The following is a 3479-nucleotide window of genomic DNA, read 5'->3' as shown; positions in this document are numbered from 1 at the left end:
GTCTTCTTTCGTCAAAAGAAACAGTATCGAGTGTAAAGTGCAATGAGCTTACACTACAGTACATGCATTGATTGTATAAAGTAGACCATTTACATGTATAGAAATAAAATCAGTGGTCTATTAGAATATATTAAATCAATATCATCAGAATCAGATACATGTTAAGTCTACCCTGTAAATATAGTGTACAAATATACTGTACTTCAAAAAAATAATCTTTAAACACACGGCTCCATAAACTGTAATGAAGTAGAGCCTCCTCTGAAAGTGCATCAGTGTAAAAGACTGAGGTCTTTTTGCTATTTCTGTTGTGTCAGCCAAGCTACCTCACTTCCTGTTGTGAGGGTGCATGTGAGAGAGAGAGGAAGTGATACTGTGTGAAAGAGCAAACGAGAGGGAGGTGTGGAGAAAGATATGAAGACGGTAAAGTGTACTCTGTGTGTGTGTGTGTGTGTGTGTGTGTGTGTGTGTGTGTGTGTGTGTGTGTGTGTGTGTGTGTGTGCATGTGTGTGAGATAGAGAGCGAGAGAGAGAGAGGGAGGCAGAGGCAGAGTAAGGGCGATAAAGAGAGGCGGAGGGGGGGGGGGGGATATAAAGGGACACAGTATAAGAGACGACAAAACAGCTGCACCATTTCTCAAATGTCACAGTGGCATTTAGAGAGAGATATTCACAGGCCATTATTTGGATCATAGATCTCCCAGAGAAAACCAATTCCCACTTCCTCTATCTTCTAACCCTCTCAGGGAATGGGGTTCTCTCCACGTCACAGACCAGACTGTAAGTCATGGATCCCCTGGGGCTTGGGTAGAATGAATCAACATGAATCATGTCCACTAAACCGAATAGCAACCGAGTGTTCTCGCCTGACCCTTGCTTGAGAGAGGGGAAAACAAACGTCTTAAAATGACCATCTGGGTATTATTATTTTTCAATCAGGTTGAGAGCTCACCCCCTCGACACACAATATGCATTTTCAGACCATCAAACACATTCAGCCAATCAATCCACTCGCTTTTAAGTCCGCAAAGAGTTTTGTCCAAGGCACTCTTATGCTATTCTACAATCAATGACACTTCAGGTGGTGCTTCTTCTGGAGGTACTCCTTCTCCAACTTCTCTCTCTCCGGGCCGTAGATCTGGTTGGCGCACCGGGAGAACCAGATGATAATAGAGGCGATAGAGGCCTGCAGTAGGAGCATCACCCCGTAGGTGGAGACCAGGGTGGGGCCGGGGAGGCTCGCGGGGGGGCTGGCCGAGGGCAGCACCAGGGCCGGGTGCAGGAGGATGGCCCTCACCTCCCCCTTGATCATGTGGAGCTCGTCCAGGATGGACAGGAACGTGCAGCAGTGGAACCACTGGTGACTGTGGCCCAGGATGTCGAAGCACCCCGGGTAGAGCCGCTCGGGGACCTTACTGATGTTGAAGAGCGCCGACACCACCAACCAGAAGCAGTGGCGGGAGAAGAACGTGGCCATGGAGGCGGAGGAGGCGAAGGAGGCCGAGGCGGCGGGGTATGGGGAGGCGCGGAGGAGGCGGTAGAAGATGGGGGTGGAGGCCACCAGGAAGGGCAGGAGGAAGACGAAGGTGCGGATGACGTAGCGGTAGGTCTTCCAGCGCTGCCGCGTGTTGCAGCAGGCCAGGACGCAGATGATGGCCACCAGGCACGAGCTGGGGATGTAGAAGATCTCGAAAAACACACTGAACTCTGGGAGAACGGAGGACGAGGATGAGAAGGAGGAGGAGGAGGAGGGGGATGTGGTATTATGCTGCCCACCAACCCCCATCTCCAGTATCCCCGCCCTGGGGTGGATGTAGTAATAGTAGGCCAGCGAGGAGCCCACGGTATAGGCACTGATCGTGCCGTAGTCGACAAAGAAACACACCTCCCTTATAACCAGAGACATGGAGTTGAGCAGATGGGCCATGCTGCTGGCGATGAGCAGACAGAACACGCCGATGCAGTAGTTCCACAGCGGGTAGAAGAAGGGGTCATCCGCCGGCGGCGCTCCCTCCCAGCCGAACGGCTCCGCGAAGTAGAAGGCGAAAATAAAGACAGGCAGGAAATGGGTCCAGAAGTTGCCGGTCTCGTTGGTGGGCCGGAACGCCGACCACAGGCATTGCCGAAGGTTGTAATTTGGGAAGCGGTAGCCAGACAGGATGAAGCTCTCCGTGACACGGGGCGGGACGTCTGTGTGCCGCAGGAGGGGCAGCGACTGGCCACAATCCAAATACATGACTGGGACAGGATGGATGCGGTTGGTCGTAACTGTTGATTTTGTTGGCAGAATTAGAGACTTCTCTCGAGGGTGGATGAAGATACTGTAAGGTTTTTTTCCGTCCTGCAGTGCCCTTTAAAAGTGCAGTGTCTGTTTTTTTTTTTATTGCTTTGCTGATAAGTTCTATTTCTGGAACTGTGTGTGATCTTCAATCAGGCTAATAAGTAACTATTGTTTTTATTGACAGGTTGGACTTGGGTTTCTCTTCTAGTCCTCTAAAATGGCCGTTTTCAGTACTGTTCTCATTCCAAACAAAATCCCTTCTGAAAACCCAATCTCAACAGGAGCCCTTAATCCATCACATAATGAGGTTTCATAAACTGTAATCCTAAGGGTAGCGACAACGCCAAGTGACATTTATGACATTACATTACATTCCCTGATTCAGCAGAGCTTGGGCAGTTGACCTCAGGCTAACCCCACAGGTTAATATTTCATCTGTGTTGCCCCGCTTGACACGTTCACGTAGTCCACTGTTGCCATTATTCACTCGGGGTAAAAGGGTCAACTACATTAAGTAGAGACACAATAAGGCCACTTCTCCACATCCAGGGATGTAGCCTATTCAAGGTTCAATGCATCCGATTGTGTTCTGTCAAACGCCACCCAGAGGTCCGAGAGATGTCATCCATGTCAAAGCTTGCTCCAGTAAGTAGGTCACGCGGGCCATGCTGGTGCACGGGGCTATCTGAGGGGGGACCACGAGCACGAGCTATGGAGCATTGGATTATGCATGGTCCTTTTAGTCCAGCATACACCCCCGACGACCGTCCAGATCTTTCAAATGAATGCCTTGAACATGACAGCAGTAGCTTTTTCTTTTCCTTTTAATGTTTTTCTTTTTGTTGTTTTTGTTGATGTTGAATTGTTGTATTATTGTTCTTATTGTTGAATAAAATTTAAAAATCCAATAAAATAAAAATGAATGCCTTGAGAATAATGTAGAAAACGGGTGATGTTAAAAGAAAACTGTCCGGTTAAAAAAAAACACACAAAAAACAAGGTCACATTCAAAGGGTGAGCGACAGCCTACACGTGATAAAACCAGACGACAAGTGCGGTCATGAGTGATACGTTCAACGTTGCCCCCCGTGACAGACGACGATAAGCGACGCCACTGTGTTTTCGAGCGTTTAATTCCTCTATGCGTCTCTCTATTCGTCTCTCTGTCCGTTTCTCTGTCCGTCTCTCTGTCCCCTTTA

The 3479-nt window shown here is 48.9% G+C and overlaps 1 protein-coding gene across 1 annotated transcript; it reads right to left on the bottom strand.

The window, feature by feature from the left end:
- Positions 1-1065: 1065 nt before the first annotated feature.
- On the bottom strand, positions 1066-2235 carry paqr9 (progestin and adipoQ receptor family member 9; the record flags this gene model as incomplete). The annotated part of the gene is made up of 1 exon (XM_080544287.1): positions 1066-2235. One exon carries the CDS (start codon positions 2233-2235, stop codon positions 1066-1068), a length of 1170 nt encoding a protein of 389 aa, XP_080400413.1.
- Between the last annotated feature and the right edge of the window lie 1244 nt (positions 2236-3479).

Source organism: Nansenia antarctica (genome assembly GCF_963989245.1).
Source record: "Nansenia antarctica genome assembly, chromosome: 13".
Classification (NCBI taxonomy): Eukaryota; Metazoa; Chordata; class Actinopteri; order Argentiniformes; family Microstomatidae; genus Nansenia; species Nansenia antarctica.
Note: the sequence above shows the minus strand (reverse complement) of the source record. Positions and strands in the feature narration are given on the sequence as shown.